We start from the raw sequence: 14371 nt of genomic DNA on the forward strand, positions 1-14371 counted from the left end.
TATCCGTCTTTTACTTATACCTACTTGATAACCATAATCGACCCAGTGTTTAAAACTTATGATTTTACCATGGAAGTAGAAAAAAAGACAGAAGGAATCTCTCTAACTAAAAAGTGAGGTGCGCAAAGTAAGTCGATTTCATTGTTGCGACGAGCCCGTCACACACACTCAAAATAAGTCAGTTCCCGCCGCGCGCCAATCACGTCGCACCTACGCACCCAAACACTCTCATGTCGCCGCCATTGCTGTGCCTCATTTCTTAGTTTGCGAGAATCCTACCGTCTTTTTTTCTACTTCCATGGATTTTACTAAAATTGTTTTTTACAAATGAAAAAAAGGATAAAAACTTTTAATTAGTGTTTTTTGAAAGGGGAAGCTTACAAGTTTTAATAAAAGTTAATTTTATTTGTATAATATATTATTTATTGAAACATTCTTACATCGCATTTTTACAACAGTTTAAAACAAAATAACGGCCTGCATCCTGTATCTAACCTGTTTAGTAAAGTTGCTATGAAACTATGAGTAGTAACTTTAAACACTCGTCCAAAAATCTGTAGAAAATCTATCGGCAGACTTAGAACATTTACTTACGTTTAAATTCATCAAGCAACATAACTAACCTCAATGTTGATTGTATTACAGAAACTTCATCTAACGCCCAATAGATGGCGCAGAAACAGTCGACTGTTTAAAAATGTCATCTATCGGACAATAATTGTAAGTACAGTTGCCCGATGAAATCGCCTAAACAATTGACTATTATGTAGTCTGAGCCTATCTGAAACCTAGTTAAACATTGTGGGAGATATGGCGTTTCGACTTTCTCCGTGTTCGGCATCATAAGGGTCACAGTGACAGTTAAATAAAGTCCATTTTTCTCTCCACCTTTAATTTGCAAGGTGCGGGTGCCTATATAAATAGAGTGAGTCGCCCGCGCGCCTCAGTTGGTTTTTGATTTTTGAAGTGAACACTTCGGCAAAATGGCTCAATGTAGCCACGGTTCTCGTCGGCTTCGCTCCGACGGGGAAAAATATAATATTGAATTTGCGGAGTCCTCGCTACCGGGAGCTGTAGCGTGATGCGGACCAGGCGGCGCGGGGCCTGCCGGCTGCTGCGCACGCAGCCATTGCTGAGGATTTCGCAACGAAGGTTTGAGTTGATAAGCCGTGAGTAAAATGCTATTATTTACTGCTTTTAAAAGCTCAGCCACTGGTCATAATGCTCCGGCGCTTGGGGTTTTTATCCCACGCAGTAGGGTCCGATTCAATAGTCGTGGTGATGATTGATCACATATTCCGGTCCTACTAGTGGCGCTTGAGCTAGATACTTACATTAATGACCGCTTTAAGTAAAGCATATGTTAATTTTATACAGGAAAAAATAATAAAAATATATTTTTCTACCCTCAATTTCTAATATTTTTAGAAAACAGTTGATAAAAACTTTGCTATTACAATAATGCACTTGATTATAGCTTATGTAAGGCTTTACAAACAGGAGCTTTCCAGGACCGTCATAGGATTTTTTACAGGAAGCACGTGGCTCCGAGTTTCAGTATGTTGGGACATTGTGGCATGTGCGGCGAGTAATGTGATCCGCCGCCGGTACCTACCCGCTGAGGGTAGGCAGGCCGATTCGGTGAAATTGAAGTTTCGTGTAACCTGCACCCGGCCCTGTGCTCCTGCGCTGGCCGCCGTCTCGTGGCACCTGCATCGCAGCATACACCCGGCCCTGTGCTCCTGCGCTGGCCGCCGTCTCGTGCCACCTACATCACAGCTACAGCCCTGGCCACCGGTTTGTGGTAAGTACCTGCATTGCTGAATAGACCCAGCCATGCACTCCTGCCCTGGCGGCTGTACACCCGGTCCTGGCCCTGGCCACCGTTTTGTGCCACCTGCATCGCAGCGTACACCCGGTCCTGGCCCTGGCCACCGGTTTGTGCTACCTGCATCGCTGCATAGACCCAGCCATGTACTCCTGCCCTGGCGGCTGTGTTGTCCCACCTGCATCGCTGCGCGCACCTGGCACTCCTGTTCTGGTTGCCAAATCCAAACGCCCCCTGTCTGGGAAGAGATTTTATGCTCAGCGGAACCGCCTGCACTATTGCTAGCACGGTCATCATCATCATCAGCCATCATTATGAGTGACTTATTTAGAAGGTATCGAGTAACGTGCGCTATTCATCAGTGATTTTGGCATATGCAGACGAACGTTTACTGCCAAGGTTGGTCATGTTAGCCATACAAGGGCACACCAACGAAGCCTGAGTACCCACCTGCAGTCGCCGTAGCCGCATCGGCATGGATGACGACAAATCGGGTAACGTGCACCGCTTCTAAAAGTGTTATAGCACTTCAATTTGATGCCTCCGCTGAGGTAGGGTATTCTATTAAAGCAGCTTTCTTCTGAACTGCCCAAAGTGACCTGTAGACTGCTCCTGGGGATAGTTGTGCGATCAATTTTTTATTTCGATTTCTCTGCTGAAGAAACTGTCTAATGCAGCTTTTGTTCTAAACTGCCTAAAGATCATTGGACTGCTCATGGGAATGGTGACGCACGGTAAGTACAGGAGCGTTACTCTATACTGATGAGAAACGAACGAACGAGAGCTGTCGTGCAATCGGCACGTTTAATACATACAAACAGATAGAGCGGCTCGCGCCGCAGTGCACTGAAAGTTTGTTTTTCGTCATATAAAGTGACCCCCCAGACACTATCTTAAGTGTCATGACACATCGGCAGATTCCAGCTTTGAGTCTTTTCTTTTCTCGGCTGTGAGCAAAGTGAATCCCACCGGCGAGTGTTCAACCTGAAAGCACTGAGCTAATTCCTGATTTCGTGAAAGTCGCTGTTGCTATACCATACCGCTTCACAAGTTACCGAATTTACTAAGATCCTACTGTCGGGTGATCATGATCAGAGTGTCATCGCGGTTTCTGAGTGACACCATATAAGCTGTCTTCCTTATGTCCCAGTGGATTGTGAGTGTGTGTCCGAGCTCTTTGTTGAAAAATGGGTGAACCTCCTACGCAGCAGCTGTCTACTAGTTGTGTATCGATTAAATCGAGTAACGGTGCTCTTGCACGAGACGACTACATTTTGGTAAAATTATAACTTACACTATTCTGGGAACATGCATATACCTACTGTGTACTGTGTATCACATCACGTGTAGCCGTAGCCCAACTCAATTTACTGGGCTAGATAATAAACAATGGCAGTCGTCATTAAATTTCTATGAATTTCGAAGGTCATCATTTGGAGCACAATTCAAAGGGTGAAAGAAAATGAAAATGTATTTTTAATTCGATTCTGGCGCAAACGTTTCATAACTATTTTTCAACACTGTATCTGCTGAAACTACTTAGACTGACTGGTTAAGATGCAGACGTGCCGTTTTCACAATTCCATTTTGAGTAATCTGTTTTATGGATCTTTCAGTTAGTTACGTAACTAGTTACTTACCAAGTAAAAAATTACTTGTGTCATGCTCGTACTCGCATCTCATTTAGGAGCTCTCTGGCCTCTAGCTGAAGGCTAGAACTGGTATATATATCTACTAAGCTAGTACAGAGTTATAACCGGGCAGCGGTGACGTGGTAGCTGCTTGATTTATTAGAGTTTGCGGAAAACTTTCTAAATAAGTAATAATTATTAGTCATAATATTAACTCTTCGCAGTTCTTTCAGAATGCAATACCAGGTCGCTGAAGTAGGTAACCTTCCTTTAGCTGGACAACAACAACAAGCCTTTTTGTTTTAAAGAGTGTCACAGTTATTCGCCGTTCCACTGTCATATCGATGTCCAAGGACTTTTTCTTGGGTATAGCTAACTACCTAAGTTTACCTATAGATAGCCGCAAGCTATCTGCTGTTGGCGAATTGTCAGTTCTGATTGATAAGTCAGGCTCGAGGTGGCTCGTCCAACTGTCCATGTTCCCGCCACCATGATTGTTGCTTCCACAGATTAGAGAGTCTATGTTGGCTGTCGTTGCATCAGGTTTGATCAGGTACAACTAACATCTTTACGTACCATCTTTATTTAATCGAGCTATTTTATTTTGTTTTATCTAGGTTAACTTAATGGTTTCAAAATCGAGCCTACAACAATGTAAGTAGGTACCTACCTACGTACCTTTGAAGTTGCAACAAGGCGAAGCCTTAAGTTTTTGGCCGAGACCTGCCCTTTTGACGAACATACCTAAAGGTGACCTTGTTAATGTTTTTCATATGAAGTACTGAACATTTTACTTATCCTGGTGGCATGACTGATCATTTACTTACCCAGTTAAGACATGTTAGCCGGGTTTCATTTATCAACTATTATAATTTTATTGTTATTGATATCGATTCTGAAGGAGGAAATTTTAAATTTAGAGATGTCAAAACCTTAATTTCTTTGTTTAAAATTCGACTCTATGATTGTTTCAGTAAATGTCATTTTATGCTAGCAATTTTTTTAGTTTGACACCGTTAAAATTAGAATTTCTGCCTTCAGAATCAACATCATTGTTGTGTTAATCAATCTTTATTAATTGATGTCATCTACCAAGGAATGCTGCCAGAGCTCATAATATTCACACATGATGATACAGAATGATAGTAGCCCACAAAATCGGTGCAAAGGCTTAAAAAAAATAACTTTCCTTCCTAGTAGGACTGCACAGGAACTCGTTAACCGCCGAGTTAGTTAGAATACAAAATTAGACTGTGTGTTACTTGTCAATCTAGAATATGAATATGGTGACCTGCATCATGTTTTGAAAAACTGAATACTTAGTTATCCGCCAGTGTCACAGCCTTCATCTAATCTTTTCCAGTAGCTGATGAGTCTGAGATATTTAGTAAAATTATCTTCCCTTCAAGCACCACTCCTCGCTCCAAGGACTAGATGCCACGCCAGGTGTTGCAGGCCGTGTCGTCGTACGGGGCTGACTGAGCAGGTCCTCGAGGCTCCAGGGTCGGCTGCTGCATTTCTGAGGTCAGTCCAGAATTACATACCCTAGTCAGCATGTGCTGACCTGAGCCCCAGCGGCCTGGATCGATATTCTACACTTTACAGCTTTTAAATATTGTTGCAAAGTATTTCACTGGTTCCATCCATTCGGCTAGTGTATGTTAAAAATATTGCCTTGACAATAACAAGATTTTGATCAATAATTACTTATAAGTATTGCTTTCGAAGAGGCACTGTGTGTATCCATATGTATAAATTCCTACCTATATGTATATGTAGGTACATACCTTCCATAACTTTCTGACAAGTCAGGAATAATAAGGAAGTACTTAAGTCTTATGTATACTTATACCTTTCTTTTTAGTATATCTATTACCTAGAAATCTATGCATTATAAATTTATAGATTCAAATATTTCTCTACTGATATACTCATCAGTAGCTTATGGGTCACAGTTGGTTTTCTCTCCACCATGCGATAATAAACACATCTCACAATGTTTAACTAGGTTTCAGATAGGCTCAGACTACATAATAGACGCATTTTTCCTGAAATAAAAATGACATATTATGTATCTAGCCTATCTGAAACCTAGTCATTTCTGCATGGTGATATTACAACTGAGGCGCGCGGGCGACTCACTCTATTTATATAGGCACCCGCACCTTGCAAATTAAAGGTGGAGAGAAAAATGGACTTTATTTAACTGTCACTGTGACCCTTATGATGCCGAACACGGAGAAAGTCGAAACGCCATATCTCCCACAATGTTTAACTAGGTTTCAGATAGGCTAGATACATAATATGTCATTTTTATTTCAGGAAAAATGCGTCTATTATGTAACAATAATTCGTTATCCCTGCATATACATTTAGTCAACAATGAAAAGTATTGAAATTCAGATGAAAACATATATTTTCAAGGCGTTTAACGTACACAGCTAGGTACAACCGTTTATAGGCTCCCACCCAAGTTATTTGCAACATCTACTCTACTCTCTAATTTTTAATTGAAAAGAATTCTGACATTTTATAAGTGATCCTACTAAAAAAGTTCTTTACCGAAAAAAGGAAAAATTGCGATCCATTTCTGGGCAATAATTTTTTCTTAATATTTTTATACAAAAAGATAAATCTAAATATTTACTTGCTCAAGTAAACTAATACAAAAATAATAAATATTTCAATATAATAGCTGTTCCCGCGAGCTTCGCTTCGCCTTAATAAGTTTTCCCGTGGGAATTCCGCGATAAAAAGTAACATATGAGTTAATCCAGGGTGTCAGCTAACTCCATTCCAAATTTCATCAAAATCGGTTCAGCCGTTTTGACGTGAAGAAATAACAAACATACACACGTACATACATACATACATACACACATACACTTACAAACTTTCGCATTTATAATATGAAGTAGGATCACGACTCACGACCAATGTATCGAAATAATTTTAATTGCTTTATTTTATTCTTTAGCATGGCATCACTTCCTACTAAATTCAGGGATAATAAACCTTTTTAATCAATTTCAAAAAAAGATTGTCTATTCGGTAAGTACATATATGTTCGGTATGTATGTAAGATTATTGGAACTGCACCATATTGACATATGACAATATATTAGGGCTAATAAACAAATATTCAAAATTTTATAAATGTTTATGTACCTATGTATGTTTATATGCTTGTTGGTATGTATGTTTGTCCACGCATACCTCCGAAACGATTGATCCGATTGTCACTATTCTTTTTGAGGGTTCCGTACCTCAAAAGGAAAAAAAAGAACCCTTATAGGATCACACTTTGTTGTCACCACCTTTTTTCTCGGAAACGGGTAAAGATATCAAGCTGATATTTCGTATAGATGTACATAATTATGATGAAATTAAAAGGAAAACTACCTCAGGTAATTAAGTAGACTTGTACGGAACACTCAGTGCGCGAGTCCAACTGGCTCAGTCGGGTAAGCGCCCGCTTCTCAAGCAAGAGATGCGGGTTCGAATCTCGGCGCTGACATGTAGGTAACAATGAGTTCTTTGAATTTAAGTACAATGTATACCATCGCTCTTACGGAGAAGGAAAACATCTAGATGTGTGAACCCACCAACACCGCAGTGGACCAGCGTGGTGGGAAATGGTCCAAGCTTAGGAAGGCAGTATGGAGATGCTGGAGGCGCTTCCCCATGGCAAAGGGAGGATCCTCCGACCGTAGGAACCAAGTGTAGGTTTCATCAAAATCGGTTAGTGAGTTTTCAAGAAAGATTTTCATTCGACTTCTTTGAATGCTCGAATGCGCTCATATGTTCTCAGTCTCAGTGTAATTTGCTTCTATTTATTGTCTACATCTTGTTATATTTGTTAAGTTTCTGTTAGGTTTTTCCTTGTTGACTTTTCGCGTTGTGATCGTTTGTTGATTTTTATAAACGTTATGGAGCCACAACCTGGCCCTTCCCGGGAAACAGCCCCAACTGACAGAGCACAAGAGTCAGACTTTCTCTCTCCCAGAAAAAAGCGTCCTCGTGGTTCTTTTTCGCCAAACGAAAAGACCATAATTCTAAATATTTACAAATATAATATAGAAAATTGGCCGGAAACAACTGATTGGAGTGCAAAGGAATGTGCTAAAAAGACTTCCGAGATGATTGGCGTGAGTCTGTCAAGTGTCTATAAAATTATCAAAGAATATAAAGACACAAAAGAGTTTCAGAAACCGAAAAAGAGTGGTCCGCAACTATCTTTCATACATTTTGATGACTTTACTTTTACGACAATTCGACGAAAGGTTCACGCGTTTTTCTACAGGAACGAAATTCCGACTATTGCAAATTTTTCACCTCTATTCAAATACGAACGCAACATCGGCCTGACATCGGCGTACTACGGCTACCGTTTCAAAAAGAATTACTAGTTGTTTTTAGATATATTTTCTACGACAGCGATAATTATATAAGATAATTGAGATTATCTATAATTGTATTTTTCACTGTTTGTGATATATTTAGGTACGGTAATTATTTCTCACCGTAGGTAAATCCCCTTTTAATTTGGAGCGCCGCACTTAATAAAATGGATACAGGGACTAAAAAAAAATTATTATAGTCTCAGATGTCCAGACTCGTATTGAAAAAGTGCCCAGCCCAAAAAGGTTTGTGATCTCTGATTTGTCTAAAATTGATAACTGTCAGAATTCCGTAAGAATACTAATTACAGTGTAGCTTTTTGTATTAATATTATTTTTCATATGAATAGTGTAATACGAAACCTGCTACGTTAGTACACATGACACATAAAATACACATTTTTTACATCTACATTCGGTCCTTGACCAATTAGAATAGGTAATAGGAATGGGCTGAATGATAAATGAAAATATAAAAAAACCTATGTATGATAATATTTAACATAATATAAATAGTGGCAGAAGATTCATCAGCCCGTAATCGTCCACTGGTGGACATAGGCCTCTCCCAAGCAGCGCCATAACACTCTGTCCTCGGCCTTCCTAATCCAGTATCATTCCAAGGCCCTGTTTCACATTCATGTCTGTTTAGTGATGAGGTAAAATACATGCTGTCACTGTCAACAAAATAATAATAGAGAGTGACAGCATGTATTTTATCTTACAGGTAGCCGCTAACCAGACATTGTGAAACAGGGCCTATGGCTATTTCTTCTCCGGGTTAGAAGGGCGTCCCAGGCTAAGCTTGCCTATTTGTGGTCTCCACTAGAGAATTAGTTGTCAAAAGATTAATTGGTTTATTTATATTTATAATCCTCATTTATTCATTAGAAAGTAGATTCAATATTGATAAATAAAAAAGACTATGCATAATGAATATCACATGAGCATTTTATTTAAAATAAACATTATAAAAATAACCCTGAAGATTTATGAATGTAGTCTGACTAAAATAACAAAAAAACTATTTGACGGCTAAAATGTATGGTACAGTATAAGGCAGATAAATCTGACCCTTCTCAGAAGCATTGTTACTATGAGAGGGGGGTCAGGTTTCTCTGCACATGACCGTACAAAGAAATGCAAAATATAAAATAATCTTAAATAAATATTTACATAGTAGGTATCTTTTAGATTCTTTTAATTTCATAAAAGTTAAGTTAGTGAGATTTTAATGAATGTACACTTTAAAAAAATACTTGTTTTTGTTATTATTACTTAACAACAATAAATTCAATTAGATTTTTTCTATGTAACAGAATCTCTTAAAATAATTATGAAAATCTAAATTAATGAGTAGATGCGACTTAGATATTATGGATACAATATACAGGTGTTGCAAAAGTGGTATACTAAGCCAAAAGAAGGTGACTCAGGGGCTCTTTTTGAGCAATGTTTCTTCTTCTACTTACTATACCATTTTTGATATAAATATATTGTTTATATCAAAAGTATTATTAAAAAACGATCACGGGTGCTCACTTCTTGCCAAGTAAAACCAATTGAATAACTGGACATAAATCATGACATAGACGAATCTCAAATTTTACTAAGGTTATTGTTTTATTATTAGGTAATTTTTTTGATACAACTATCATTTTTTGTTTTCCCCTGTAGTCTTCAAGTGATGTCTAAATAATTATTCTACTTGAAATGCAAATCTTGGAATACTGATTCAAAATCCCTACACACGATTTTAACAATAAGGCAGGTGGCCATTTTAAAAGCCATAAATACATAGTCGAAAAGGCGAATACTAAGATGTTGCAAGTTTCCAGAAATATATTTAAGTATGCTTTTTATATACAAATACAGGCTGTTGCTAAAAGAGTATACCAAGCCGAAAGGTAGTGACTCAGGGGGTCATTAGGAATTAGTATAATACCCTTTTTGCAACACCCTGTATAGGTACTTTTTTATACCGTACTGTTGGCATAATGGTCTTAGCCATTTTTCACTGAAAACAGTACAGTAAAAAAAAATTAAGAAAACAAATGAAGAAGTCTAGTTCAGAAGCAAACATAGAGTTTGAATAGTTTTATATTTTTATACATCTTCTTTTTAACACAGCAAATATTTCTTTGGAGGGTATAGTATATGTTTATTTGATTATAACAAAATATCCTATTCTATTAACTCTGATACAGTAATTATAACTTCTTATAGACACATAGATGTTTCATGTACTAAACTGTATTTGAATGTAAAGTATGTTTGAATACAAAAGTTATATTTTAAATGGGACATATTGGCATAAGTCTCAATCGATCTCTGAGTCTCAAAATTATATGTGGTAAAGTCCAACATCCCAAACTTTGCAACGGGTAAAAGATTGGCCATTAACTCTATTTAAAGACAAAAATAATCTTCCATCTTTCCCCCATTGCAAAATAAACATTCCCCTCCTACACTTACACCTTTCTCCCCCCTCACATGTTTCCAAACGATGCCATAGAACTGCGGCTGGCTGAGGGTGGCTTGCACGAAACATTTAAATCTATTGCTGTCATGCTGTCAAAGCAAGCGAGCAATAGATTTAAATGTGTCGTGCAAGCCACAAATTCTACCTTTTTTTTAACCGACTTCGAAAAAGGAGGAGGTTCTCAATTCGTCCGTATATATGTATGTTTTTTTTTAATTTGTCTCTATGTATGTTTTGGTAAATCTCAGTTTCCACTTGCAAAATTAACAGTTTGACATCATTCAGGATCGATATCATCGTAGACCTAACAACTTAGCTCTCCAGCCCTGTTATGTCCCATTTTTTACCCGTTGCAAATCTACCTTCCTAAATCCTCACAAATTCACACCATTTTCTCCCCCTCTTTTTCCCACAGTGAACACCTAACAACTTAGCTCTCCAGCCCTCTGTGCTTCCTCTTGACGCGCGCGTAGGGCCCCACCTCGGGGTCCGTGGCGAAATCGTAGAGAACACTGGTCCAGCTGTGGTGCTGGGGCAGGTTGTCGTAATAATAATAATATGTGGGGACTTCGAAAAAAGGGGGGGGTTCTAAATTCGTCTGTATGTATGTGTTTTGTTTGAAATTCGACTCTGGTATCTTGCAAAATTTATAGTTTGACATCGCTAAAATTAAATGCCTTCAGAATCGAAATGGTTGTATACCTAACAACTTAGCTCTCCAGCCCTCTATGCTTCCTCTTGACGCGCGCGTAGGGCCCCACCTCGGGGTCGGTGGCGAAGTCGTACAGCACACTGGTCCAGCTGTGGTGCTGGGGCAAGTTGTCGTAATAATATGTGGGGACATCTCACACACGGCCATCCGACCCCAAACGGTGTCATATAACTCTGTGGCTTGCACGAAACATTTAAACGCATTTAAATCTATTGCTCGCTTCTTTGACAGCATAGTGACAAAGCATTACAGCAATAGATTAAACCAGCCTTGCTTTTAGTGCTTTTAAACCGACTTCGAAAAAAGGTAGGAGGTTCTCAATTCGTTTGTATGTGTATGTTTTTTGTTAGAAATTCGACTCTATATGTGTACATCTCAGTTTCCATTGGCTAAAATCAAATGTTGTGCCATCAGGATCGACTTTGTAATTGTATACCTAACAACTTAGCTCTCCAGCCCTCTATGCTTCCTCTTGACGCGCGCGTAGGGCCCCACCTCGGGGTCCGTGGCGAAGTCGTACAGCACGCTCGTCCAGCTGTGGTGCTGGGGCAGGTTGTCGTAGAACTCTGAGGCTGGCTGAGAGTGGCTCGCACTAAACATATTGCTGTCATACTTTGTTACTATTTGCCTGTAACTACCAGTCATCGGTAGATAGAGTTATTGAAACTGGCAGTAAGCTGTCAAAGCAAGCGAGCAATAGATTTCAATGTACCTTATTTTTAACCGACTTCGAAAAAAGGAGGACGTTCTCAATTCGTCTGTATGTATGTGTTTTGCTTGAAACTCGACTGTGTATGTGTATTTATGTATGTTTTTGTATATCTCAGTGTCCACTTGAAATTCACACTATTTTCTCTCCCTCTTCCACATAGTGTACACCCAACAACTTAGCTCTCCAGCCCTCTATGCTTCCTCTTGACGCGCGCGTAGGGCCCCACCTCGGGGTCCGTGGCGAAGTCGTACAGCACGCTGGTCCAGCTGTGGTGCTGCGGCAGGTTGTCGTAGAACTCGGAGGCTATGCGTTTTACCTGCGGAGAGAGTGGAAATAAATAAATATGTGGGGACATCTCAGCCAGCAGTGGGACACTAATATGGCTACGTGAAAAAAATGTGGGGAAATCTCACACACGGCCCGCCGGCCTAAACTAGGCAGAGCCTGTGATATGGGTGTCGGACAGCTGATATATCTACACAAATACTTAGACAGATACATATTAAATAGATGAGCGACCACCAGATAAGGCAAACACAAATATCTTTTAGGAGTCATCATATTACACTCATTTAAGATATGGTAATTCACAAACTGTATCTCATGAATAACTATGATTTCAGTGTGACTTACAGGAAAATAATAAGTTTCAGAAAAGAGGATGAATGACTGGACATTGGACATGTGTATGACGAGGTGATAACAGTGTTAAATAGATAGTCATTTACGGTGAAACTAAATTATCGTACTGACTAGCTCATTCATCATCAGCTTGTCTATGATGAATACTAGACTACGGTTTATCGACTTCGTGAATTTTACAACATAATTCATTTGGAAATTCGTGAAAAAAAAATGATTTTATCTACACGAATTTCCAGAAGCGATTAGAATGACCGCCTTAGTCACTCTCTGCTAACAATACACTTATAGGCGGGGTGAGTGCGTAGTGTTAGCAGGAGTAGGTATTAAATGCAAACACTTACAGTTCAGTCCAGGTTTGTATATTGAACAAGCACACACGAAGTCTATAGAATTTAGAAGGAGAATGCACAAGCCAATAACACAGCAGAGATATTATCCGATAGCACTTAGGTATAAAGCGTAAGCTAGTAATTAAGCAAGCTAGGTATACAGCGGAAAGATCGCGTAATCGTAAGCAGTAGCGGGCTAGCATAAAGCGGCACAGGCTTCGCGTCGGAGTTGAGATTTCGACTGGCGGCGCACGGGCCGCGGAGGGCGCGCGAGGTTGCGCGGGCGCGCGGGGCAGGGAACCTGCCTCCGGACCGGTATCGGCGGCCGCTCGACTTGACCAACAAATAACCTACGGATAAAATATTTTGTGCGTTCTCGATGTATCACGACAATTTATCCGTCGGGCACGATACGTTTGGTGTTGTATGATTGTGTGTGATGTATGTGAACTTAGTATTAATGTTAGTAGGTATTGTTAGTGTAAATAGTATTGTATTTAATAATAACAACTATACTTAATTAAACTAATATAAATATTAACTAGTGTGTAAGATATATACTGTAAATATTATACGTTATACAATGTAGGTATAAGTGTAGGTATATTATACGATACAATGTAAATAGATAAGAATAACTGAAATACAATATGTAACTAAACAATGCATGAAAATACAATTCAGTTCAACTGAAAATACAGTGAATGTATAAATGTAGGTAATAAAATCGGGAAGATACCTACATCACTCCCCTCCAGAGGCCGTCACTACGGACGATAAAAATCTGGAAAACGGACGTGACGACCAGAGCGAGTTGTCCGAACAGGATTTACTATTTTCTCTGGTGGTGGGTCAATAGTAGTAGGCAAGTTAGTTTTGTCAGTGAGTATGTAGGCCGGCTTGAGGCGGTCTACTGATACTGTGACATTTTTGCCCTTGACGAGTAATTTGTAAACCTTGTCTCCTCTTTCGACAACTTCATGGGGTCCGGTATATGCAGGTTGCAGTGAGCCTCGCAATGCATCGTCTCTCAGGAAAACATGAGTCGAAGTGGCGAGATCCTTGTACACAAAAATCTTACCATGACCGTGACGTGAAGTTGGTACAGGTTGTAGCTTCTCGGCAAAAGAGCGTAGGCGGGCTAATAAATCTGTCATATCAGTACTGCTGTCTACGCTATGACCAAAGAACTGACCTGGGAGTCTTAATGGCTCGCCGTAAAGAAGTTCGGCGGAGGAGGCTTGCAGATCTTCTTTAAAAGCACTCCTTATACCTAGTAAGACTAGTGGAAGAGATTCGGACCAGGTAGAGTTGCTGTGACACATTATGGCGGCTTTGAGTTGTCGGTGGAATCTTTCCACTAGACCGTTGCACGCCGGGTGATAGGCAGTCGTCCTCCGATGTTTGAAACCAGCTAGAATGGACAAATGGTGGAAGAGGGACGATTCAAATTGCCGGCCGCGGTCGGTAACTATATCTGTCGGACAACCAAATCGAGCTATCCAGCCAGATACTAACGCCTTGGCCACCGTTTCTGCAGTCATATCCTCAATAGGAATGACCTCTGGCCAACGTGTGAACCGGTCAACAGCTGTCAAGCAATATCGGAAACCACTTGACATTGGTAAAGGT

General features: G+C 39.7%; 1 protein-coding gene across 2 annotated transcripts in view; it reads right to left on the reverse strand.

Moving 5' to 3' along the window:
* Window positions 1-9508: 9508 nt before the first annotated feature.
* LOC105389100 (sphingolipid delta(4)-desaturase DES1) overlaps window positions 9509-14371 on the reverse strand; it is a 33243-nt gene continuing 28380 nt past the window's right edge. The window contains exons 7-8 of one of the 2 annotated variants that reach the window (XM_048632125.1): window positions 12061-12081; window positions 9509-11617 (exon numbers count right to left, since the gene is read on the reverse strand). In XM_048632125.1, coding sequence (XP_048488082.1) covers window positions 11498-11617; window positions 12061-12081 — 141 coding nt within the window. In that variant the 3' untranslated portion in view covers window positions 9509-11497. Of the gene's footprint in view, window positions 11618-11670; window positions 12082-14371 lie in introns of those variants that run through there. The other variant, XM_048632124.1, reaches the window with a different exon arrangement.

Source organism: Plutella xylostella, chromosome 30 (genome assembly GCF_932276165.1).
Source record: "Plutella xylostella chromosome 30, ilPluXylo3.1, whole genome shotgun sequence".
In the NCBI taxonomy this organism is placed as follows: Eukaryota; Metazoa; Arthropoda; class Insecta; order Lepidoptera; family Plutellidae; genus Plutella; species Plutella xylostella.